General features: G+C 34.9%; 2 protein-coding genes across 3 annotated transcripts; both read right to left on the reverse strand.

Annotated features, from left to right (window-relative positions):
- Nucleotides 1-1,255: 1,255 nt before the first annotated feature.
- Nucleotides 1,256-9,635, reverse strand: LOC138130787 (uncharacterized). The gene is made up of 2 exons (XM_069047436.1): nucleotides 9,211-9,635; nucleotides 1,256-2,586 (listed from the first exon to the last, which is right to left on the reverse strand). The coding sequence occupies exon 2, from the start codon at nucleotides 2,378-2,380 to the stop codon at nucleotides 1,256-1,258; it is 1,125 nt and encodes a 374-aa protein (XP_068903537.1). The 5' UTR covers nucleotides 2,381-2,586; nucleotides 9,211-9,635.
- Nucleotides 9,636-12,509: 2,874 nt separating this feature from the next.
- Nhe1 (Na[+]/H[+] hydrogen exchanger 1) lies at nucleotides 12,510-20,927 on the reverse strand. 2 transcript variants are annotated; one of them, XM_069040453.1, is made up of 4 exons: nucleotides 20,581-20,927; nucleotides 18,619-20,520; nucleotides 18,276-18,355; nucleotides 12,510-13,036 (listed from the first exon to the last, which is right to left on the reverse strand). In XM_069040453.1, exons 2-4 carry the CDS (start codon nucleotides 20,443-20,445, stop codon nucleotides 13,030-13,032), a joined length of 1,914 nt encoding a protein of 637 aa, XP_068896554.1. In that variant the 5' UTR covers nucleotides 20,446-20,520; nucleotides 20,581-20,927; the 3' UTR covers nucleotides 12,510-13,029. The 2 variants fall into 2 exon arrangements, with proteins under 2 accessions (XP_068896554.1, XP_068896546.1); XM_069040445.1 differs by lacking the exon at nucleotides 18,276-18,355 and having other exon boundaries at nucleotides 20,581-20,921.
- Nucleotides 20,928-26,269: the final 5,342 nt, after the last annotated feature.

The raw sequence follows: 26,269 nt of genomic DNA on the forward strand, positions 1-26,269 counted from the left end.
AGAACCTCGACGACGAGAGAGTCGTCTTCCGGGAGGAGGCGGAGGGGATGGTTGGGGGGGTTGCGACGGAAGTTGTTGACGCTTCTTATCACTTGCGCGAAAAAAGCGTCGTCGAAGTGGGGGTCGTTGGATTTGTTCAAGGGTTTCGGCGAAGCAACTTGCTTTTTCAAGGGGGGTGTTTATGATTGCGTTGTTCCGAACGAGGTGGTGGACAGTGGTGGTTTTCTGTACTGTCAGAGTTTGGAATTGAGTCCAGAACTTCTTCCCGTTCCGGTAGTCGAGGAGTCGACAAGAGTCGATCCACTGCTCCTCACGGAAACGGTTCAGGTCTCTTCTGACTTGCGCATTGAGTCTGTTGAAGATGGTTTTTAACGCGGGGTCTCTAGTTTGAATGAAGCTGCGGTAAGCGCGGCGTTTTTCGCGGATCAATGCTAGGATTCGAGCGGGAATCGGACATTTGTTGATGGGGATGAATTTACGCGGAATTGATTGCGATTGGGCTGTTTTGAGGACTTCGGTGAATTGCGCGACTTGACGGTCGACAGTCAGGAGGTCATCTAAAAGGAGGTGTGTTTTTAATGGGACGTGATCGGAAGTGACGGTTGTTCCTATGCTGCAATGGGGGTACAAGAAGGGGACGAAGTTTTCTGTTGAGAGGATGTGATCTGAGATGGAACAACCCGTGTGACTTAAAAAAGTGGGATCGGTGTTGTGCAGACGGCACAGCGGAAGAGTGATTATAAGGGAGTTCAGTGACCCGCCGTTGGGGTTCGTTTGGGTGTCACCGAAGTCTGTGTGACGAGCGTTAAAATCTCCGAAAACGATTGCAAAGTTATGTTGGGCCGCGTAGCGAAGCAGATCAGCGGAAACTCTGTCTTGGGGGCGGTTGTAGTAAGAGATGATTAGGATGGACATGTTTTGGAGATGGAGATTGGCTGCGACGGCTGCTAGGTGGTTGAGGTGGTTAGGTAGTGTGTGGGGAGTGGAGGCGAGGTTTTGAGCGACGAGGAGGGCGACGCCGCCGCTGCGGGTGGGATTAATTTCAGAGTTCCGTTGATAGCAGTGAAATTTTGGAACGACGATTGATTTTACCGTGTGGGTTTCCGAGATGGCCAGAATTGAAATGTTATCCTGCGCGAGAAAATTTTTAAAGGGATTGAATTTACGATTTATGCCGCAGATATTTATGCATCCCATTTGTATCGGAGCCATCTATGCGTGACAGTTGAAAAAAGGGGGGGGCTTGGGGGCCACTTCACTGGTCGAAAGTGAGGTGGATTTTGTGTCCGGAGTGGGACACTTTGGTCACGACGTTGAAAACCGATTTGGAAGTGTTTTCGAGGATGGTTTGAATTTTCGACCGCTGCATGGGGAAGAGGTCGAACAGAGTCTTGGTCATGAAGGTGATCAAGCTCTTGATGATGGTGATGGTGGTGTCGTTTTCGAGGTCCGAATCGGAGTCGGTCGGTTCGGCGATCGCGGTCGGGTGATCGATGATTTTGACGAGGAGAACGGGAGTTTCATCAGTCACTAGGATCTGTTTGAAACTCGGGCACGCGCGCGACCATGCAGGGTGGGGGCCGTTGCAAGAGGAGCAAGAGGGCTCTTTCGCGGGGCATCGGTTTGGCGGGTGGCTTTCGGGGCATTTGGGGTAGATGGCTTTGTTGGTGCATTCGGCCTGACCGTGGCCGAACTGAAAACACCTGGGGCACTGCAAGGGTGTGGGGGTGGGGGGGTGTGAGGTCTCGCACTCGAAGGTGCGGCCGTAAAGAACGATACCGTTGATTAGCATGTAATCAACGGTAAGCTTGTCGGTCGACAGAACGCGGATGAATGAGGTGGGGCGATTAGATTTCCAGGAGACGATTCTCCAGGCCTTCACTATCGACAGTGGAGGGCAGAGGGCGGCGATCTCCTCGGCGGAGATATCTTGGGGGACGTCGCGGACGACCACCGAGAAGGTGGGTTTTTTGGGGGCAGACGCAGGTCCGGGCGCTTTCCGATTTATGGGGGCGATGGTGATCGTTGGGCTGTTCGCGGCGACCTGAAGGGTCTTTACGAAGTTGGGGGCGAGAGGGGCTTTGGTGATGACCAACGCGGTTTTGTTATAGTTCACCCTCAGCTGAATGGATTTCAAGCCGAGAGTGACGACCAGAAGATTATAAAATGCCTTCTGGGTGGCGAGGTTGGCGGGAATATCTCTCACCGTGTACTTGAAGTCGGGGAGCGGTTGGTTTGCGGAAGAAGGTAGCGTCGAATGGGTTGCTGTTGGGGTCGGCGACGAGACTCTCGAGTTAGAGGGGGAGAGCTCGGGGGTTGGGGTGTTTTCGATTATAGATGGTAAGGTTTTCGACTCACCGGATTTTTTTGCCAACGTCATGGACCTGGTGGATGGGGTTGACGCAGCAGTGGCTGGAGGCGGAGATGAGATCTCTCACGACTGCATCTTGGAGGTAACTTTTTCGGGGGGCTCTGCACCCTTTCGGCCGCGCGCCGAGCTTCGAGCAGCGGACATGCTCGCTCTGCACTTAAGGCTCCAGTGGAGTAAAATAAAATTCCAGTTTCGGGGAATGTGGGTTGTATACTCTGTAAATTTTGACGGGTGTCAATCAATTTGCCGGGGGGCCTTCGAGCAGAAGTTATGGTCACAAAATGCATGCATTTCTGTCAGGTAGAAATGCCGACACAGACGACGGCCAATAAACCCGTTCCCGTTATCCCCATAAACCATTATTTCGGAATACTGACACTACAAATACGGTAAAAGAAATTTTGTATTCAGAAAAATCATTCATTCGAACTTCTGTGACAAAACAAAGCGACAGAAAAATTGGAGCATCTTATCGGATTGAATGTTAAAAGTTGTATAATTGATAAATATAAAGCATTTTTAGCAAAGAGATGGATTAATAAATTCGGATGCAATTCTTGTAATAAAGTGACCATATTCCACACGTGAATTAACAATTGATTTATTTAACGATGGATCATGAAAACCGTATAAAATTAAAAACATCGCATCCTTATTATAATTAGGTACGAGTACCACAAATATCACCAATCGTGATATTTGTTACTTCGTTGTTTATATACGGCTACGAAAGAGAAAATCAATTCTGATTTAAAATATTGCATAATTAAAAAGGACGATAGATTCTGGCATGAAATTGATAAATTGGAAATTGAAAATCACTTAGAAACATTTTATTTTGGGACTTTCTTCCAGAATTAGTGGATCCTAGACATCAAAGAGGTCAGCCAAATACTAAAAAAATAGTTATAATTTTGCATTGTTAATATTTTAAAATTAACTCAATTCGAATTTTTATCCATTTAGATAAGGCGTTAAAAATCTATTTTTTTATTTTTATTAAAATAATAAAAAGAAATTAATTCATGAAAGTTGATAAGTTGGTTATCTGAAAAAATTGTAGTAAGTAATATAATATAACACTATGTCGATGTCGATATTCTCTACCTTCTTGTTTACCTGCAATATTTTTGGTAAACATTTGGAAGGGTCGTTTCACTTATTATACCTGCATCTTTCATATTGTAGGTAAAAAAAAAAACATTTACCAATTGTTCGTGAAGTTTTGCATTTTGTCCTGTGCACTAAGAAGTTACTTGAATATTTACAAGAAAAATATTCATAATCTTCGAGGATTTTAATAGGGCCCATTATGGTCGTATGAATCCAGATATTGCCAGTAATCGGCTGGCTTAGAAACTACTGGAGATTATATTCTGAATCAATTCCAATTTTAACAATGGGGCAATGCAATAATGACGAGTGAGAGAGGCTAAGAAATAATAGGTTAACTGCTAGTAACTTTGGAAGAATAATAAATATGTAAATTACCACGGACACTGCAAATACGATAAAAGATATTTTATGTCGCCTCGAAAAATCAAAATTTAAAAAATTACCTGAATCACTGCAATGGGGTATTGACAACGAAGAAAAAGCAAAACAAAAATTGGAAGAAATAACGGGTTCGTGCGATTTATTTGTAGACATTGAGAAAACATTTTTGGGTGCATCACCAGATGGATTGGTTGATTTGGACTCAATTGTTGAAATCAAATGTCCATTTGCTGCTCGAAACACCGACATCAAAATGGCAATAGAAAAAAAAATTAAATATTTAGAAATGAATCCAGGGATGATAATAAAATATTATTAAAAGAAAATGATAATTATATGTACAGTTAATTTCAAAATTATAGAGTACACCTAATTTTCTACAGTGTGAAATGCACTTACAATTTTTGTCAATGATCATTGTCAATTTTGACAAACTAATTCCGAATCTAACCGAAAACGCGAAAGTGCTCATTCTTTCCAAATTAGAAGAAGATCCGGAGGGTAGCTCAGTATTATAACATTGCGAAGAGCACCATGCAGAGGATAAAACAGTCAATATTATGGTGTTCTAAAATATCAGCGACATTTTATGTTGTCAAACTTACCTAACCTATATAAAAAATATGACGCTCAAATTTCAAAAAGGCATCTTTACATGTGGAAAAATCTGTAATAAATCGACTTCTTGATTTTTGACGTGTACTCGATAATTTTGAAATTAACTGTACCAGGTTCAAGGTCTACTGCTTATCTCCAAAAATGTTATTTTATTGTACCTACACAATGTGACTTAAAATATGTATTGTGTTATTGAAGAAGATGATTCTAAATACTGGTACGGTAAAATGATAGATACTTTAGAAATACGAGTATGTTACATATTTGAATGGAATGTTGCCCGAAATAACTGACTCGAGAAGTAGCCGAAATTTACCTATAAGAAGCATCTTAAAAAAAGCCTAACAATTTATTATAAGTCATAACACTCATAACTATGTACAATCACTACAATCGCGGCCATCCAAAAGTGAACGATAGCTTGCGAAAATTTCCGTATTTTTCGTTTGATTCAATCAGGCTGTATTCATTGGCGTTCGTGCAGCAGGCGTTACTATTTTAATAATAAAAAGTTGTAATAATAAAAATGAGACTGAGAAGTAATTAATACATTATTAAAGTGAAAGTAAACTTTAGTAAAGAAACCTTTCCAACACCTATTCGCATTGGCCCCTCAACCCCTCTTTATATTGAAGATGCAAGTCTTACTGCAATGTAATTCTCTCGCCACAGCAGCCAACGACCAATTTTCTTCTAGCTTTGCAATAGCCCTAGCTGTCTGCATCGGAGAGAGATGTAGCATTTAAAAAAAAATGTTTCAATAAACTTTTTATCGCTAGTGTCAAACTTTGACATTTTAGGACGCCTATGATTTAAAGTAAATATCAAACTATAAAAAAAAAAACGTTAACTTTTGGATGGCCGCGATAGTACCTACCTATAAAAAATTGAATTCTCTGACCAAACAACGATTCAATCATAATCAATAAAGTTTTTATTTAATAACAGCAAGAACCAACACAAATGTCGTAAATAATACCTGATTTCGATGGTTCTAAACGTTTGCAGCTTGATAGTCCGTACTGGAAATTTTATAATGTGTACCAGGAATTTTGACTCTTTCGATAACAAATGGATTATTGGATTTTCCCGGTCCTTCTAGGTATACTTACCTAGGACCACTAATCATCCCCAAGTAACTGTACGGTACGGTAATAACGGTGAAAAGAGATAGGTTTAAAATTTAAAAAAAAAAAATAACAGTACCTACATTCCTATCTATCTCAAAGTGAAAGTAACAAAACTGAATGAATTTTGGGAGTTCATATTATTGGACCATTTTAATTTATTATAATATAACAGTGTTTTTCTTTTGGTTTTCCTTTTTTGTCAATGGTATTTCACTATTTCTCAAAACTGTTTCATATTTACCTCACTTTGACATTTAATAGAGATAGGAAATAGTTTTGAGAAATAGTGAAATACAGTTGGTACAATTTGGTTTTGTCCATTTGTCAATTACACAATTGTCTACTTGACAATACCTATCAAATAATTTCTAAAATTGTCATTGAATTTTGATCATAATTCTAACCTCTCTCTCGCAAGGTTTCACACCATAAAAATGTGCCAATTTTATTCTGACAGTTTCCGTTTTTTTTTTGCAACCAATTATAGTTGACAAAAGAGTAAAATCAAAAGAAAAACAGTGTAATAATGTTATAAATATTATTATTCGCCGGATTTGGAGACCGATTAGGTTACTAAATATTTAGCGGCTTTTGGTAAAGAGTTTGAGGCGTTTGAGCATTTAAAATACTAAAATATTTGTCAACCTCTTTACTTTAAAATTTATAATTTAGATTATAAATGTTTCATTAAATAAAATTGTTCCCTATGGTTCATTGATACAAAAATTCACTGTATATTTCTCGCACAAAAACATGTTCACTCATTCTTTCATCAAAAATGGCGCATAATATTTATGGCACGCGAATCAATGAAAATCCTGATCAGTGCGACCTGTTTTTATAATATCGCAAAAATTGTAGAGTACAAATGCGTTGAAGACCCCCTGTAATAAATGACGGCCCAAAGCAATGGACTGACCGAACCCTCGGTCATAAAAGTACATATTAGTGAGTTATAAGGACCTGCGTAAGTCGCTCTCATTAGCCATAAACTATGTTCAAGAGGCAAGGGCCGCGTCGTCTCAAGTACTTTTGGTTGCCTATTTTCGGATTTATTTTTTATAAATAACAAAAAAACTACGACAGTAAACGAAAAAAGAAAATGTCATCAACCTCCGTATTTTAATTATCTATCAAATGAGTGTTTACTTACCGCGAAAAAACGTTCCAGGACCAAAAAATCCGAAAAAAATGATTTCGCGTTTTTATTTAATTACAAATTAATTATTATACTTTTTTTTTAAATAATATGTCACCGACCTCCGTTTAGATGCCTACTAACCAACCAAAAGTCAAGCATTGCTTCAATGTTGATTTTGTAGAAAAATTCCGAAAAAAATAACTCCATGTATTTAGTATAGGCGCTACGTGAGGGATCGTGGAGCCATAATTAACATTTGTTTCACGGTGCCGCTTGTTCTTGTATTTAGTTACATTACAAAAGTAACATTTATGATAGATCCCTGATCCATTATAGGTTATCTCCAATAAATCTTTACTTGATGAAAATACGGTGTGATCAAGAATGACTGAGTCTGTTGGTAACAATGAAATTTGGCAAATTTGAAATTTACCATCAAAGGTTCATTTTTATCAGAGCATAAACATAACCAGCATAACCAAAAATGTTTTTAATGTCGTCTCAAGTTAAAAAAATTCAGCCAGTGCGAATTACGAGACAAAAAAAAACAGTACTTTTCAATTGTTTCATTGCCAACAGACTCAGTCATTGTTGATCACGCTGTACAAAGACAAAAGCAAATAAGAATTAGTTAATTACTTTAATTTAAGCAGTAAAAAAACGTAACAGTGCTTTTGAAATCAACAATGCCGAAACGGACAACAAAACTAAAAAATTATAATCAAGGTTCGCACAGGGCAAGCAACAACATCATATGCGTAAGATTACTACTGGCGGGAATTAATCTGCAAGGCTGCCTAAACGTGAAACAATTGAGATGGAAAGTTTAGTATTTTTTACTGTGTTGTTTTGGAACTCGTAATGTAAAGTACGGTGTTCACCTGCATGTCACTACATATTTACAAAACATAATTACAGAGCCAAAAATAATGTATATTTATTTAATTATGAAAATAAACTGATTTATAATTTCAAAATTTTTATTTTCCTACTTATAAATTTAAATCATATTCTGGGGAATCCGACGGAAATTTCGTAAAGCGGCTCGGGATTTAGAAACAGGGCAGAGGGTAGCAGCATTTAAGTAACACTTGAGGAAATACAACTACACAATGCCGCTCTCTGTATTTGGTGAATATTATAGTTTTATTGGGCGGGCTTTCAGGGTCAGATATACAGTATGTCCCGGGATTGAGTTTACCTACAAAAGGGAAAAAAAAATATTTTTGATTTTACGCAAAAACTTCAGAGGAATAACACTTTTTGCTTCATTTGAAACTCCCATTTTTCTTATTAAAAAGATGATTCAGTGCTCTGATTCTCTGATTGACATAATATAAAATAAATGCATTGTGTATTTTTTCTTCCGTTTATTATTTCCTTCATACATATAAAAAGCCGTAGTTGCTATGGTTTTTCTGGCTTTTATATCGGTTAAATTTGAAACTTCAAAATTTAGCCGGGTAAATATCTATGTGTCAAAATTTACTCGCTTCTGAATTTTTTACAATCATTGTCAAAGATGTTGCAAATAATTCGTTATAAAATCTATTTGTTCATAATAATTCATTCCGAATACCCCGCTTGCATGTAAATAACCTGATTAAATTTTGACGTTTTTTGTTGCAACGTTTTGCTTAAATAAATATTTCTCGTAAATTTTCCACCCAAAATCCCTCGTGCTACGACATATTTCTAAGCAAAACCTTTTGACAAAACGTCAAATTTTAATCGGTTATTTTCATGCACTTGGGATATTACTGTTGAATATATTTTAAAATTTATTTTATCACAGTAATAATTCAAACAACTTGAGATTTTTTTTAATGTCAAGTAGATATTTTGATGTAACATTCAACGACCTGTTTTTTTTAACGTAAGGACTAAGTATGGGCAATGTTCGGAGTTAAATATAATATATGTATAAATAAAATGACGGGTATACACTCTAGTGGTCTAAAATAAAATGCAAGTTTTTAAAAATGTGGGTTGCATACTCTGTAAATATTGAATCTATCATGACAGCTGTGATGAGATTCAAATGGCGGCGAAACGGCCGCGGCGAAACGTCCCCGTGGCGAAAGGGCTGGCGGCGAAACGGCCGCGGCGAAACGGCTGCGGCGTAACGTCCCATCCCCCATCAGGGTGACTGTATACTCGTACATGTCCAGGGCAACGAGTAAGACAAAATCGTGACTCGGTACCTAAAGACCACAGACCTCCAATGTAGAAGTTGCCAGAGTAGAGTATGTTCGCGAACAAAACTTAGACGGGCAACTGTGTGGTCCCATTGTAGATGAAGGGTACGCACAGGTCTACGTGGTGTCAGATTAGCTTACTTAGTCGACTTCTGACTATTTGATCAGAAATATCGACGCCGGTCGCATTACGCAGAAGGTTTTGTAGCTATCGAGCAGTTACTGTACGTCGGCGAAGGCAAGATATATACCTACCTGTCGTTCTGGGGGTTTGCTTTTCTTTTGCGGCCTTGTCCAGCCCTCCTGGAGTACCCGTTATTTGGTATCTATGCTAAAGTCTGCAGATAACAGATGGGCTCGTGTTGAGACTATTTGCAACAAAACGCATTAAACGCCCATCCTCAAGAAGAGCGACAGCCCTTGCAACTTCTACTTCACTTCACTTCATTTTATCAGAGTACACTTTGAAACATGTTTGAATTTCTTAAATAATCCAGCGACACTGTTATTATGACTTTTTTTACATTTTGGCTTTCACAAAGAAAGTGTGTAGAAGAAAAATAGAAATTTTGCTTACTGTTTGCTATTGAATGTCTAAAGAATAGCACACCATAATAAAACACTTAAGGCCAGTTTCATAATAAACTTAAAGTCGACTTTATCGTAACGTGACTGTTAATCCAGGGTTTGCGGATTGTTACTGATAAATAAATAACGACTATAGTTCATTTTTTAATGCAGTAGAAAAAGTCAGGCAACCCAATATACAGTCATCAAGGCTGCCTAGATACCTTAAATTCATTTTTAATTGAAATGGATCCACGATGCCGCTAAAAATTCTGTTTGTCAAAATCTCCGTCAGTCTGACAAGGTTTTGGCATTCGGTAAAAACTTTAATTGAAATGAGAAAACGTGTTTAATAATGTGTTTAATCTAGAATTCATGAATAAAAAAGCATTAAGTTAGTAAATAGAAACCATAATTAACGATAACTCAGACATATTTTGGATTTAAAAAATCAACTCTCATCTTGGAATTCTTCCGGTTAATCTGAATCGTCATCAGACTCTCCAAGCTCCAAGGTGTATAATCAGTTGTTCCACGCACATCCAATTCCCACATCTGCTCTTCTTTAGTTTAACCGTATCCCCAACCTTAAGTTCCGCATGTTCATCATAGCCATGTTTGTAAATGTTCAAAATCATGTTTTTTCGAATACAGATAAGGCCGACTTACTTTTTCGTTGAACATAATTTGTTCTGTGCAGCCCATCGATAATCAAGTATAAAAACCTTTGACCAAACTACTATCCGTTTATTAAACTCCCGCACTGTCAATGTCAAATTTTTGATTTTTTTTGGAGTGTACCTATGGTGACATACAGTTTCAGTTGCCTGTACACAAAATCTAGTTATAAAAACGTCAACAAGAAAAGTTTGGTTATGTTAATGGACTTAATTCTCTTCTTTCCAAACAATAATTAACAATACCGTGCTCCTCTCTGGTCGTTAACAGTATTCTTTTATGTTTCATATCTTTTTCTTGTTCAGTCATTTCGTGTAAGTAATTCTTTGAATGAAAGAATACGAATTTATTAAAGTTAACTTCAAATTTGAAGTTTCAAATTTTTGCGCCAACGTTAAAATGAAAATTACTACTCTCAAAACGGCAGTGCGGCAATTTGCAAACACTTTGACAATGCGGGAGTTTAGCCTTTAAATTAATACCTATGACACATTGACACAAATTGACATTAATGCATTTATTGTGGCATATGGCATCATGGATTGAAGCAATTTACAAAATTGAAATAGGAATCTAGTGAATTATTGAAAGTGTATATTTGGCTGCCTGACTTTTTCTACAGCATTAAAAAATGAACTATAGTTCTGGGTACAACTGCTTTATATTAACTGTTCATTTAAGTGTTTCCCATTCAAGTTGCTATAGGAACAAGTGTCCCTCGTCCCTTATGCCTGGTTCCAGGTAAGCTCTGGTAGACAATAATATAGTTCCAGAACTCGAATATACAGTACGACCGTACAGTGCCTTTAATGGATTGTTTCAACCACGGCTTCCTAGATTAATAAGAGTCGAAGCCTCTAATACGGCTGGTCGAGTTCATCAGTTGCAAGCATTTTTACTGTTCCTGAGAGGGCGCCACTATACATTTGTGTATTTATTTGGCTGCTTAACCGCGTACAAATCTCATTTTAAAAAGAATCGGAATTTGTATGTTACATACACTACTTCAAAAAGTAGATTATTGATAGAAAAAAAAACATTAATACGATTTTTCATTCATTTAATTTAAAAAATATTCGTTTTTTGGTAGAGGGCGCTACTATACTTTTGGCTTTTGAAGGAACAGACAGTTCAAGGAACTCGACCAGCCGTATTAGAGGCTTCGACTCTTATTAATCTAGGAAGCCGTGGTTTCAACAATATGTTTTTATGGTAAATGGTAAACTTTAATGTTAAAGTAACTTTAGGCTGATTATGAAATTGGGGGTACATCTGCTCTTTATTTAAAAAATTAGAAACCGTCAAAATAGTGTTCCGCTAATTTTTTTGATCAGTGTATTTAAAATAAACGAGATCAAAGTTGCACCTTTTGAGCGTCCATATCTTCAGATCTAAAACATAGAATTTTTTTATTATTTTTCTCATCATTTTCTAAGATGAATTGACATTGCCCCACTGATTTGTTCCGCGAATTTTGGGGCATCCAGAATAGCATGACATAAAGTAACCAAAGTTTTCATCATTGTTTGATTCCTTTCACTGTGTATTTTAAGCATAATAAAACATCAAATACAGGTGTCCCCCCCCAAAAAAAAAGACGAGTCCATAGCTCCCTTATTTATCTATACACCAAATTAAATGGTTGTTAATAGGCTACAAAACGGCTTAATAAATTCATGTATAGCTCCAAGGGCTTCAAGACTAAACTGTCAAAATATATTTTTTCAAATGGGATTACATACTTTTTTTAATCATTCTGATAGAGATTTTAATTCTGAAAACAACAATGCATCACAAGTATAACTTCACATGAAAAAAATTAACACTAACTTTTAAAACAAATGACGAGCACCAGTGGAAAAGCTATGAAAATGCGTTGCGTTACAATGTAATAACCAAATTAAGGTAGCTGGAAAAACAAATGACAAATAATAACATGTGGGATTGCGCAGATATGCCGCCAATGTTTAGCGAAAAATGGAACATAGACGACAGTAGCGTTTTTTTACATTTTTTTTGTGAATTTTTGGTATTTAAGTGTATACTTGTGATACATTGTTGTTTTCAAAATAAAAATCTCTATCAGAATTACTAAAAAAAATATGTAATCCCATTTGAAAAAAAATATTTTGACAGTTTACCCTTGAAGCCCATGGGGCTATATGTATTTACTTGAATTTATTAGGCCATTTTGTAACCTATTAACTATTTAATTTGGTGTACAGATAATTAAAATCTTCTGATAAATAACGGAGTTATGGACTCGTCTTCTTTTTTAGGGACACTGTATAAAAGACAGAAATGCGTAGTTACAATTTGTTTACTTTATTTAAATATTTTTGTTGACAAAACTAAATCACAATGCAGGTGGCAGAATTCTATATATTTACAGATAATAATTGTGCGTACTAATAAATCAAATTTAACATAAAGAAATAAGTTAAGCCAAAAGTGAATTGAGCAAGTATATCTCCCACAATTACATAAGCTAAATTCACTTTTTATTAAAACATATATCAACTTGGTCCAACAAATATTTTGTCAAGCAAATGTTACAATAATTTTTAAAATTGAATTTTAAAAAGCGGTTTTGGTGAACTAAGTTTTCATGTGTTTATAATACAATACTAAATAAAATATATTACAAATGTAATGGGAAATTTGAAACTAAGTACAAATTCCATAATGTATTTGACTATTAATGAACAATACTCGATATACTCGATCTTGGAGTGAACGTTCCATTCTCATCATCAGACTGATCCGGTGATATTCTAATAGCTTGATACCACTGGTTAGTTAAATCCGTCATTTGACTCTTGCAGTCCTTTAGTTCCTACAAATTTCATTTCTTAATTTTGAAAGCAAACATTATTCAAAAATATTATTACATAAATATAATATACCGGGTGCCCGCGCGAAAAATTTGGGTCTTTAATGTGTTTAACGTTACAAATTTGAAATTTAAAGATGTGAGTCAATGCATTGGCGGGCGTAAATCAATACAGTGATGGTGTCATTTCTAAACCCCCCAAGGCTCCTCAGTCATTCCCACTTCAACATTTCAAATGACTCTACATTTTTGAGAGCATTCTACCGAGCGATCATTTAAAAAATAAATCGAGTTTGCTTTGGAGCCTATGCTATAGCATGGGTTGCCATAGGTAATACGCCGACTCGATTTATTTTTTAATTGATCGCACCGTATTAGTACACTTTAATAAAAAAGAAATAGGTTAGGTTTGAGAGATTTGACTTTGAAGTAAATATGAAAAATGAATATTTTCATTGATCTTGAAAATCAACTTGGACCCGTTAGAGTAATGAAAACAAAGAACTCTATGATTAAAGAGGACAGAAATATGTTTCACTATGCGATAACACAAAAAAAAAATTCAAATGTTTTTTTACAATTTCAAAAAAATTAGGTGATAAATAAATAAAATGTTTTTTATTATACCTGAATCATAATCCCGGTTTTTGACACTAAAATGCGTGCGAAAAAGGGCCTTTAAAACACTAAAGCTTTAAGGGTCGCTTAGGTAACAACAAATTCACCTATATTTTGAACAATGGTAAATACACAATTTATAATAGCAACGAAACAACAACAATTGACCATTTCTATATCAACGATTAATGACACAGATTACTTCGGAAAAGGTATTTCAATTTAATTTTTTTGTTATAATTTTCCGATTATAGTGCAGGTATAATAAAAAATAGCGTATGATACACGTTTACAAGGGCCTTTAAAGCACTTGCGACGTTAAACTCGTCTCGCGTGCTTTAAAGGCTTTCTTATAAACTTGTATCATAATATACTATTAATTAAATTAAATGTTCAAAATAATTCAAAAAAATTCGTTTTGAACATTATGAACATTTTCTGGTCCTTGATTATGCCCTTAATACATATATAACTATTAGAATCAACATTTAGGCCTCAAATCAAAAAGTTATTAAGAAAAGTTGTTTATAAATAACATCTAGGCCCCTACACCAAATTTCAAAATCATCGGCCAACTATGATTTTTCATTTTTTTCCCATTTAATCTAAAGTTTTAATTTACTTTTATTTCATTATAACTTATTGGTGTTAAGTAACTTGTAGTAATAATCTAAGTGTGAATTTTTTTACTCATAATGAGAGAACTGTTAAAAATAAAATTCTTTGATTTGTTAAATAAACATTAAAAAAATGAAAACTCATAGTTGGCCGATGATTTTGAAATTTGGTGTAGGGGCCTAGATGTTATTTATAAACAACTTTTCTTAATAACTTTTTGTCACATAAAAGGCATTTTACTCTACTGGAAAATTTTTGAAAATTTCCAAGGCATACTTGATTTTTCAAAACTAAAATTATGTTAGAAATTAGTCTTTAACCAAGCAGGGCTAAACCACAGCAAATGAAAATTTAAATCGAGATTTTTTATCTTTTACAAGAGTCGTTTTACCTATTCGGAGACACTGTATAAATGTTAACGTAAGCCTCAACAAATGATTTCATCTGAGATTCATGTTTCATATAATTCTAATTTGATGTATTACATTTTTTTATGTTCAATAAACTGTTTAATTATAAAAACAAGTTTAATTATGGGTTCATAAGTCCACTAGTGTTTTATAGACCTCATAATATATTCAAAATCGGCATTATTATGGCTTCATTATAAACAGGTGTTGGATATTCAATGAAAGAATGATATCAATTCCACACCCCGTGATAGATTATACTGAAATCCACAGTTGTCGGCCAATCACATCTCTCGTATTTTCATTCCATCACGGGCAGATCGTCAATCGGATGCGTTTGTAAACAATAAGTCGCGCATCGCGTAGCAAACAGCGAACAAGGTACAATTTCAATTGTCAAATAATAAAAATCACATGAAATTCAATTTTCAAAAACTGTTTTTTCTTGGTATAATCGTAGAGAAAGTATAATAAACTTGGTTAGGTTGGCGGCTATGTGGTTTCTAGTGACAAACAAAAGATATCGAACCGTAACAATCAATTTTGGCTTCTGACGGCATATTTAGTTGGACTTAATCTCTCAATTTATAGTAACCAACCTTAGGCATTCAAAATTACTTCTGAAAATTCAAGTTACACACAACATGCAAAACGTCATTTACCTAAAAGTTCGAATTCTAGGGAGTAATTTATTTTTGACACGATTATATAGTCTTCAACTCGCGTATGATGGCTATTATTCACTCGGACGATTCACCACTCGCCTGCGGCTCGCGTTGGAATTTTCATCTCCTTGAAGAATAGCCATCATTATACAGTGTGGAAACTACTTATGGAATAAATTCAGTAATTTCAAAACTAATGACATTTGTCGAAAACGCTGAAACAGGTCAATTTTTATTTCTCATGATGCTTATTTTAAGTTACTTCACTTGTTCATGACGTCATCCAGTTTTGACCTATGACGTCATCACCAGCTTCTTTAAATGACGATCCCCACTTTTTTCTTTTCTTTCTAACAGACCTTGCTACTACCTAAACGATGAATGAAAAAAATTGGTACCTTACATAATAATTTTTTGAGAAAATCGCAAATTTTACTTCAAAAATTTAATTTAAAAGTTTTAATTGAGCTCAAACAAAAACGATAGACATCTAATTCATTAATTAAAATTACGTTTTAAGTGTTTTGATTGTTTTGAGTCATTTCTTGAATATGGGCTGGGGTATCCATTTACACCAAATCTTTCAGGAAAATGTCAAAAAAAAAAAACAAATTAATTAAATTTAATGAATTTCAAGAAACAAGACCGATATTGATTTTACATTTTAAATGTCCCTAATACCAATTATTAAAATAAGTGCTTAACTTTTATTTCACAAAAATCTGCAGAAGTCGGCACAAAAAAAATTTGTGTATCACACATCCAGAATAGTTATTTGTATCACAAGGCTAGAAAATGCTATTTTGCAAGTGCAAGCACGGTTTGTGGAGCAGAGGCGGCACTAGTGCGAGTACTTGCAAAACATTTTCTAGCCGTGTAATACACAAAATTTTTTCGGCCGACAATTTATTTAAAGCAAAATATAATAATTTTTGTTAAAAAATTACCGAATGGGGAATTTATTTTTCTTTCATTGGCAACATAAAGGATCCAAGAAGCGACAGTCACGACCAAAGTCAATCAATTCCTCAAATATTCAAAACCGTCGTCGTCCTCTCTGTTACTACTAAGACGCCGCTTGGTACCCCCTCGGCCTCTACTGCTATACACAACGTATAGCTTGCGATAAAGCATACAAATTTGTCCGACATCAATATTTTACACTTAAAAAATTGTACAAAAATTCCACATATTATTGACATTTTGTGCTGCCAACCTAAAATCTTTCATTAAAAATTCCTGTTTCGATTTTCTTGCCTAGGCAGGGAAATGCTAGTTTCCAGACGATTTAGACGCATGAAACATCAGTGTTTCTAGACGGAGGCCGAAAAACTATTTTGGGAGCATTCGTACTTGCAATAATCGTCTGCGACTCTTACAGCAAACCGTACTCATGCTCGCAAACGTGCAGTTTCTGGCCTTGTGATACAAATAACTATAAAACGTCAGTTTCAGTTTGTCTAATAATGAAACTTATTTATCAATTTCTCTTCATAGTCGTAGAAAAAGTATAGTATTCTATTCGCGGATAATGACTACTACTCGCTCGGATGAATTACGCCATTCGCCTGCGGCTCGTGACACAAAATCATCCTCACGAGTAATACCCATTATTATCCGCCCATTGAATAATATACATACTAATATATCATTCAGGGTAGAACGTTTTTTTGAGCCTCGCCCAGTTGTCGACCTCAACTTCGTCTCGGCCTTCAATCTCTGGGCTTAGCACAAAAAGACTCACTTCTACTCTTAATGATATAATCTATTATTTTCAGTTGTGCCACTATTGCAGTCTATAAGCGGTAAAAGAGGCCGATTTCAAGTTGACTTGCAACTTGTATTGTCATGGTAACGGCACAAAATTGCAAGTTTGAGAAAGATGACGCATATTAGTAATTAATGTGTAGGACAAAGATAGCTACACATTCGCGCTGCACCATCTATTTGTCACCCTGACTTGAAATCGGGCTCTAAGAAACTTTTTGAAATTGCAACTATGAGTATTTAGCAACAATAATTACTAACAAATTTAGAATAATCTGTCCAAATTTGAAACCAGGTTGATAGAAAAGTTGCCACGGTTAATGACTCCAGCATATTTAAAGTAATGCGAAAAAGTCCTACATCAATTAGTAGAAAGGAAGAATAAAAACTTTTCAAGATTAACAATTAAATTACATAAACTTTGTTAATGCACACTTAATATTAGGTATGGCAACTATGCACGAAAATTTATATGGCAACTGTGTGGATAGGATAGAGTTGACATTTCTTTGACAGTTCAGTCGTGCAATTTTGAAAATTGTCAAATCAATGTGCAATGATATAGAAAAAATGAAATGCACGCTTAGGAAATGTCATACAAATGTCAACTCTATCCCACCCACAAAGTTGCCACATAAATGTCCGTACATAAAGTCCATTCAAAAATCAAAAAACCAGCAACGTCGCATTTTCCTCGATAATTACTATCGGCAACACTGTCTATTGTAAAATTTGGTGAGACTTGTAATTTTGAGGAGGGCGCCGAAATAATAGTACGTCGAGCGGCCGCCAGAGTAGCGCCATTGTCGGCTCAACCAGCACCTGACGATATCCACTTTTGGACGCTTTCGGCGCGCTAAAAAATATTTTTTTCACAACTTTTTCGACAGTTTGGGATATTGAATTGTAATCTATCCGATAGTTTAAAAAATCTTCCAACTTTGTTCCAAAAATGGTTTGAATATTTTCATCAGAACAAAAGTTAACAGGGGGTTGAAAAATTAGCATGTAAAACCCTATGGCCAGTCTTTAAAAAAACTCACTGTATGAAATAACACTTATTCTTGTGTAACTAAAATCTAACTACCGGACATAGAATTAAAAATTTTTTTTTTACAAAATAACAGATGTGGTCACTATTTGAAAAGTAAAATACATACGTACAGCTTGACAAACTTAGCGTAGCTGGTCCAACGTGCAGATGGGAAAAAGAGAAAGTAGCTGTTACACAAAGACGAACTATGCTAGAATAGATAAAGGAAAAAAATGAAATATTTAGAATTTTATTCGCATCAGCGCATCTTATCCTCACAGTTTACGTTTGTCAAGCTGTGTAGGTATCTATGCTTCATAAAAAATAACTTCATTTAAGTTAACAAATCGTCAGCAACTATCTTTAATTAAGTATGTACTTACTAATTTGTTTTCTTAATAAATCTCATTCGTTTACAAACAATAAAATTAAATTTGACGATTAAGGCTAAAGATAAATAGTAGAAATAATTACCTGCTGCGTAAATCTTCTTGTGAAGAACGGTATAAAATATTTTAAATCATATTTGGCAAATCCTTTGATTCGATCTGAGACAAATGACACTTCCATTTCCCCTTCAGTGGTTTCAGACAAATGTTCCGAGTCTAGAGCCTGACCCCATTCTCTCGTTTTACTCAGTGTAACTTCTCTATCCTTTCTTCGTCGCTTCAAACGTCTGGACGGATTTTTCGTTGCTTGCATAAGTTTTAACAGGGGCATAGTGGAACCCCCAAAAAACAATGTTGTTACTAATACAATAATTAATGTGGTTGTGATAATCACGTGGCGTGTTTCATCGCTGAAATTCAAATGAAGTGACAAAGCGTAAGAAATAGCTCCCCGAAGGCCACTGAACCACATTATAAACATCATCTTTTTTGTGATTTGATGTTCTCGAAATCTATTAACTAAAATTGCCAAAGGAAAAATGTTACATGCGCGACCTATCAAACATAAAATAATACTCCATACAATCAGTGCTGGTTTAACGCGATGTTTAAAACTAAACAAGGCTAAGCCTAGATAGGCAAAAACACATGTTTCTGCAATAAAAGCAAGTGTTCTCAAAGTTTGTTGCATAGTAATTTGAGTGACTGTGGACAAATTAAAATGCGTATAATGTGACATTACTATTCCACAAAACAGTATGGCCATTATTCCACTGAGATGAATGCCTTCAGCTAGTACATAAGGGGCATAGGTAAATACTAACATCATTCCAAATTCTAATGACGGATTTTTTCTAAGATCAACATGTTTCAAAAGTAAAGCACTTACTAGGGCAAATAGTACCCCAATACCAGCCGAGGCAAAAAACATTAAACAGAATCTCTCTATGCCCATAACAATTGCCTCTCCTGTGGACATAATAGGATTATTTGATTCTAATGCTGCTGTTGTCAGAACAATAGCAATTGCATCATTTAAAATACTTTCACCAAAAACCAACATATTAAGCACAGGATCAACATTTAATGCATGAAATATAGCAACAGTTGCTACAGGATCTACAGCTGAAATTAAGGATCCAAATGCAAATGACTCTACAAAACTTAATTTGTAAACCACATCAGCTAAACCGAGAAAATATATGCCAAAACCAATGATAAATGCTGAAATTGTTGTTCCAACAATAGCAAAAACTAAAATTGAGCCTATATTTTGAAAAAAATTTCCTTTATGTAAATTATAACCTGATTCAAAAATAATTGGTGGTAAGAGAATTAAAAAGAATGCTGTTGGTGAAAAAGCCTCCTCTTTTCTCCAATTACTAATATTTCTGTTTGATAAGGCATTCATTGTAAGACCTATCAAAGCTCCTAAAAATACTATAACTACACTCTCAGGAACATATTGAAAACCTGTTTGCAACATCAAATGAATTAATAAAATACCTAATGCCAAAACACAAAGCACAAAAAAAATTGCCATTGAACTATTATGTTCATCTTCAGCTGCTCCTTTATCTGGTAATACTGGATCAAGCAAAGTAGAATTCAGATGTGTTACATTCTTAAGGCCTATGTTAACAACTGCCTTTACTTCTTTATTTGCAGTGACCATAGAAACATTTGTTGTTGCATTCACTATGGAAGGTGTTGCACTGATTACTGGAGATATTGAAACAGCGCCGGTTGGCAAATGAGTAGTCCACATGCCAGTTCCAGTTTTTCCATAATTTGGAGTTGTAGCACTTGTTACACTTTTCGTAATGTTTGCTGGTTTCAAAGAACTGTCACTTTGCAAATGAACAGTACTGAATAGTATTGAGAAACACAAAATTCCAACAATAACCTTCATCTTCTACGCCAATACTGAAAGGGTTTTTCTATACGTAAGTGATATTTCTCATGGTAGGTATTTCCTAATAAATCACTAAAATAATAAAATACATAACTACATTTTTATCATCGTAAATCTAATAATGTAACACACTTTAATTTGGTCTCCAATAATTTTCTATTACCATCTCAGATATTACTTACGAGCAGTAGAAATAACTCAAAATTTAATTATCGAATTACATATGTCACCACAAATTCATAACTAAGCCGACCATCTGACCTGACATTTGACATTGACAACTGACATAACATTTCATAACAAATGGAGAATCTTCAATGGCGGTGAGACGAGATGATAAAACCGTCGGACACAAGGGAACTATGGGGGAGACTCAAGTGCCCACATACAAAACATTTTGATAGTCAAGTGTAACTCCAATTCTACTACTTTTGATTTTAACTTAACCTAAAAATTTAATCTTGCTTTTTATCATACTGCGCAGCTTTTTTTTTACTATTTACGGTAACAATTCAAAGAAATTAGTATTACCTAAATTTAGAATGCTATGCTCTTTGTTAACGTTGAGACACATAAACTAATTTTTTTTAATTAGTTTACATAAATGTACAAATATACAGGGTGTTAGGGAATGGTCTCCCAAGAATTTCAGGGTGAATGTGGGTAATTGTTCACTTTAACTACTTCCGGAATTTTCGCGTTTTTTCTGGCTAGACAGCCTCAGGGCGTCCTCCTAGATCGTGTCCCACCATTCAAACCTTGTGCAAATGCCTTTTTTTTTCTCTCTTGTTGTGTTTCAAGGTCCCGTCAAGGTCGCGCCAAGTCTTAGTATAACTAAAGGGTAAGGAAAATTTTCATTTGCACAAGGTTTGACTGGTGGGAAACTACATCGTTTCCTACAGGAGGACGTCCTGAGGCTGTCTAGCCAAAAAAAACGCGAAAATTCCAGAAGTAGTTAAAGTGAACAATTACCAAAATGTGGTCGAAAACCTTCATACCGCTTTTGGATAAATTGAACCGTTTTCTGAAAATAAAATTGTTCCCAGTTGTTTTGGGACTGCTGAAATAGTACGAAAAAATCTTGTATATTTCGATTTAAAAATGATTGCTTGGTAACCATTTGAAATTTACTACTGTCAAAGTGTACACTTTGACTTGATCTATCTTTTATCCGTCGTCTGCAATTCTGCAAAGATTACAATAGTTTACAACGCCAGAATATTCTATCGAGGAGTATGCAGATATGCATTTTGTATATGTATGGGTAATGTAGGGGAAATGCCAATGCTGCTGTCCGAAGGAATGCTTATGTAATGGCAAACAGAGGATATTTTAAACATTTATTATGAATGTTTTCAATACAAATACAAATAAATAAAGAATAAAGTTACAGAGAAATTAACGAATCTTATTAGGGTCAGTGCTCGATTTGAAATCACTTTAGAGGTTGATCGAGATGTGGTATCACAAATGAAGCTGCACAAATAATTTCAGTTCATTGCATCAATAAAAGGGGACTTAGATAAATATTTCGAATATAATTATTAATTTTGTCAATAAAAAATGCAGTCCTGGTAGTTTTTGATGATCTATTGTCCAAGGGAAATATTTAAAACCGAAACGTCATTGTGACAGTAGGTACTCGATAAAATTTGACATGAGGCATTGTTGTTTTTAATTGCTAAGCAATTGACTTTCATTACAAAATGTTAACTATTTATTTAATTATCACAACAATAAAATGGTGCAAAAGTTCCTAAACAGTGGGGCACTATTTAAAATTTTTATTTTTAAGAAAACCATTCATGTTAGGAAAAAATGGTATTAAGGTTTTCGACCACATTTTCCCTCACAAACTCCCCCTGAAATTCTTGGGAGACCATTCCCTAACACCCTATATAGGTAGGTATAGTCCAATTTGTACCCTTTTGCGATGACGTCATTATCTAGTAACTTCACGTATGTTTGAGCTAGGATCAGAAACAAATTTGAATTGATCATAAATAACTTAAGTGGGTACAGGTTGCAAAGACACACTTGTCATTTGCAACAGCATTTTTTCAATATTTCTGAACCAAATGCCTTTATTTGGTTGATTTAGTGACCTTAAATAAACGTGCCTTTTTTTTGTTTTTTTTTTTTCTGTTTCTGTCGTTTCAATAAAGAAAGCGAGGAAGGAAATCGTGACGTCACCTCAAAAGGTAAAAATTGGACTATACAGGTGGTCCAACACTTACCATTTTTGCGATTACACGTTTAATAATTGTCCAAAAATTCTGAAACTCGGTAGGCACAATCTACAATTAATATTCTATGATTGAGCATGATCAATTTTTTTCAATTAAATTTTTGTGATGGAGCTGACTTTATAGCGATTTAATATCAAATTGGTCCAAATATTGAAAGCTTTTTTTTGCTCTACTAGTTACAGAACTCCTCACGTTTTTGATTGATCCACTTCCGACTTTGAATTACAGTATGAGTCAATTGTGGGGTATTTCTGAAATGGTCTTTGATGCAACCAAAAATACTAATTCCAGCATTCACTAGATCTGTAATTTAAAAAAAATTAAAACATTAATCCATGATTGCATTGCTTTGAGAATTGTCAACTTTGTCTTGACAGTTTTGCTAAAACATGGTTATGAACTCTTATGACTCAAACAATGAGAAAGTGGACATGGTTTCTCATGTACGGGGTACGCATGTCGTAAAAATGCCATGGTTGCTGCAGATCTGTATCTACAGAAGTATCCAAATTGCAGTCACATTTTTATTTTTTACAAAATGAGTTAGCCCTTATTGTTGGAACAGTCAGATGTGAATAAATGAACAAGACAACAATGTAAAGGGGTTCTAGCAGCGCCTTTAGATTTTTTTCTTTTGGGAAAGAGTCTACCAAACACCTGTACTTACGATTGATGAACTCAAAGAATTCGTGATGAGTGCATGACCATAACGCCAGAGACATTACACAACGTTCAAAGGTCCTTTTTAAACAGGGTTGACGCGTGTTTACTCCAAAATGGAATGAATGTTGAACAATTTTTACGTTAGTTTTCTTTTTACGTTGTCATTTTGCTGATTAGATTTCCCAATTGTCATTTTGACGTTTGTAGCCAAAAACACAATTTTGATTCAATTTATTATTTATGTTAAACACAGTATCAAGCGGTAAGTGGAATTAGTATTTTTGGTTGCTTCTAAGAAAATTTCAGAAATACCCCACAATTGACTCATACTGTATAATTAAGTAGGTAATAGTGAAAATTGCGATCAAATATCAAGTTAAAGAAAGCTGGAATCCAAGACCGTTTATGGTTGAGCTGAATAGGACAGCTCGTAATGTGATGGCCCCCCAATAAATCTTTTTGACGCGGGGCTGTCGGCTCCCCCGAAACCATTCTTCAGGTCAGTACTGGTGAAATTCCAGTTTATGATAGAAACGATTCGCAGCAAGTAAAGGATTTTTCTCTAAATGAAAAATAGATATTTTAGAAAACTGAATATTGAATAATTTCAACTTCATTACGTAATTTATTTGAAAATTTCTTCAGAATGTTTGCCGAAATTGCTAAGCGTAAAATAGTCGAGTTCGGCCCTGACAGGGTAAGTACCTGCAGTTTGGCGATGGGGTATTGTAAATCTTACTTCTGGTTTGGTTTGTGATTAGGCACTTAGTGTAACTGCGTCATAAATTCCTGTCAGTTGTGCGGCACCTTCTTTAATTGCAAATAAATCGGCAATGTGATGCGTTTTAATTTTTTTTATTTTCAGATTTCTGTTTTCTGTATTAATTTGAACCTATTTAGATTAAAAAATTTTTTTTTGAATTTTGATTAATTTCACTTTATCGCCTCTTGACGCGAAACTCAATTGATAATAAATAAAATAATGGGACAGGCTTATAGCTCCATCATGTGTGTCTCTTCCTAGCCAAGCGTAAATTTTTTTCGATAATTAGAAACCGCGTAATCGCAAAAATGGTAAGTGTTGGACCACCCTGTATAGTATATAAATATTGACTAAAATCATAAATCACACCGACAAAGAAACAGATCTTAAAGCACCCCATCCGGTAATTTAAAATTTATGGTGGGGTGTTAAATATTTGGTTTGGTGACACCCAACGGGCAAAAATTACCTACCGGTTTCTTACCTGTAAATGTAAGTACCTGTAAGTGGATTGTAAACTGTTTCTTTGTTGGTGTGATTTAAAATACTATATACAGGGCTTTCACAAATGATTCGCAACAACGTTGTATTATGAAAAATCTTGGTTGCTGTGCTGTAACTTGCTTATTTTTCAAACGATTTTGATAAATGATGTCTCAAACAAAATCGTTTTAAATGGGTTACAATTTGAATTGATCCAATATTTGTTTTTGAGTACTGTTTTTGACAGATGACAGCCTACTATTCAATTCTCAAAATTTTCGTTTTAATCAGTAATATAACCTTCTTTTTTTGACTTTTTTCAACGAAGTTGTGCCGGTAGGGAAAAAAATTGTATTCAAACCTTGTTAAGAAAGTGCCCTTGCAGACCTTAGGCACTTACGGCTCGGTTTATAATCTTTGCCTGCGGTCTGCAAGAAAGCACTTTCTTACCTTGGTTTGAAATATACTATTTCATTAATCAACGATTTTTGCGATTTTGACGTTTTGATGATATTTTGATGTATAAACAACCTCGAACATGCATTGTTTACACTTACCAACACTGCAGCAGGTAGTGTAGCAGAGTTTTCTATATTTTATAGATCCATAACTGCACAATTAAGAATTCACTTTTTCAAAAGCCGACCTTTTTGGTTATAATTCGCATGTCATATTTTTCAAAGGTAACTAGGTTTTCTTAGCAACCGTGATTTTTACGTGAAATTGAATGCGAATGGAGTTGACGTCTTCTGACACTCATTGTTGAAAAGTGAATAGAAAGTGTTGAAAAATTTTAAAATGGCCTACACTGAGAACAAAAAAAGGATGAAGGTATTTTATAAGGTCTCATCTTTATCGAAAAAGATGAAATTGGTTTTGATTTGGCTTTAATTTGAAATTTTGTCACAAAAAAAAGTTTTGGTCAACGAAAAAAATTTGTAATCACCTCGTTTGTTAATGGGCGATTAATAATCTCAACTATTAAAGGCACTCACGCGCTACACTCGTTCCTGCTTTAAACAGTTTCGATTATTAATCGCCTTCATTAACAAACTAGTTTATTAAATAACTATTATTTATAACACAAAAAAAATCTCGTTCAAATCCGAGCTCTTGCTACCGGTTCCGAAATAAAAATCTAACGTTACTCCACTATTATTTGCCTACACATTTTAATTTCACCTTCTTTTTTCACTGTTATTAACCTCACTCGCGTTTTCTGTTTTTTTTTTTTTTTTTTTTTTAAATGAATTATTACTTGCTTATTCTCTATGAATTCTCTAATATGCATATAATTGTTCATGTAAAATATTTATGTTATACTGTCAAATAAAAATATATTCAATCAACATTTCCAATACATTCTCAGGAAGTTTGGAACGTAAAGGCTGTTTGACACGATGCTAAATTTTGTAGAAAATTTGTTACAAAATGAGAGAGACCCTCGATCAGGATCATAGTCTGTCTTTGTTATTTTTACAGAATTTTCTGTGAAATTTAGTATCGTGTCGGACTTGCTTAAGTCTCTTTTAGATTTTCATAGTTTTCCACTTCTAAAAGTTGTTATTAAAAGGTAACAATTTTGATAACAACTTTCGTCCGTCTTTTCAAGTTTGAAGCCAGTTATTTTAAACTTAGAGCTACTTAAAAAACAATTATGTAC

This window comes from Tenebrio molitor, chromosome 1 (genome assembly GCF_963966145.1).
Source record: "Tenebrio molitor chromosome 1, icTenMoli1.1, whole genome shotgun sequence".
NCBI lineage: Eukaryota > Metazoa > Arthropoda > Insecta > Coleoptera > Tenebrionidae > Tenebrio > Tenebrio molitor.

Bases quoted from the DNA above. Each gene is read 5' to 3' on its own strand.
- Nhe1 (XM_069040445.1), bottom strand. From the start codon at position 20,445: ATGAAGGTTATTGTTGGAATTTTGTGTTTCTCAATACTATTCAGTACT. The intron at 13,037-18,618 runs GTAATTATTTCT...TGAAATTTGTAG, and splicing joins CAAGAAGATTTACGCAGCAG to GAACTAAAGGACTGCAAGAG.
- LOC138130787 (XM_069047436.1), bottom strand. From the start codon at position 2,380: ATGACGTTGGCAAAAAAATCCGGTGAGTCGAAAACCTTACCATCTATA.